The sequence below is a fragment of the Egretta garzetta genome, unplaced genomic scaffold, assembly GCF_000687185.1.
Source record: "Egretta garzetta isolate BGI_Z169 unplaced genomic scaffold, ASM68718v1 scaffold24, whole genome shotgun sequence".
Classification (NCBI taxonomy): Eukaryota; Metazoa; Chordata; class Aves; order Pelecaniformes; family Ardeidae; genus Egretta; species Egretta garzetta.
Window position 1 is genome coordinate 894,653 of NW_009259494.1, and position 331 is coordinate 894,983.

Consider the following 331-nt stretch of genomic DNA (forward strand, 5'->3'; position numbering starts at 1 on the left):
AGCCGGGGAGCCGCCTCCCATCGGCCGCTTCCTGCCGGGAGCGGGTGCTTCTATACCCCGCAGCGCTGTGCCCCTGGGGGAAAATCCCTGGAGGGGTCCCTTGGGGCCGCCCTCCGTCGCCAGCACTGTGGGGCCGTGGCAGTGTCTGTCCCTCTGAGGAACCCCATCCCTTGCAGGTGAAGAGGAAGCTGAACTTGGGGACGGATCACCAGTACATAGCAGAGAGCCTGCCGGTGGGCCGGGGCAAGGCCAGGAACCCCACTAAAGGTACCAGCCCTGCTCCCCCTGCACCCCCCCCTAAGCCAGCCCAGCCAGGAGCGGGGGGGGTCAG

At 68.6% G+C, this 331-nt stretch overlaps 1 protein-coding gene across 1 annotated transcript in view; it reads left to right on the forward strand.

Annotated features, from left to right (window-relative positions):
• E2F1 (E2F transcription factor 1) overlaps positions 1–331 on the forward strand; it is a 4,394-nt gene that overhangs the window by 1,310 nt on the left and 2,753 nt on the right. Inside the window, exon 2 of the mRNA XM_035892918.1 lies at positions 143–267. Coding sequence (XP_035748811.1) covers positions 143–267 — 125 coding nt within the window. The remainder of the gene's footprint in view (positions 1–142; positions 268–331) is intronic.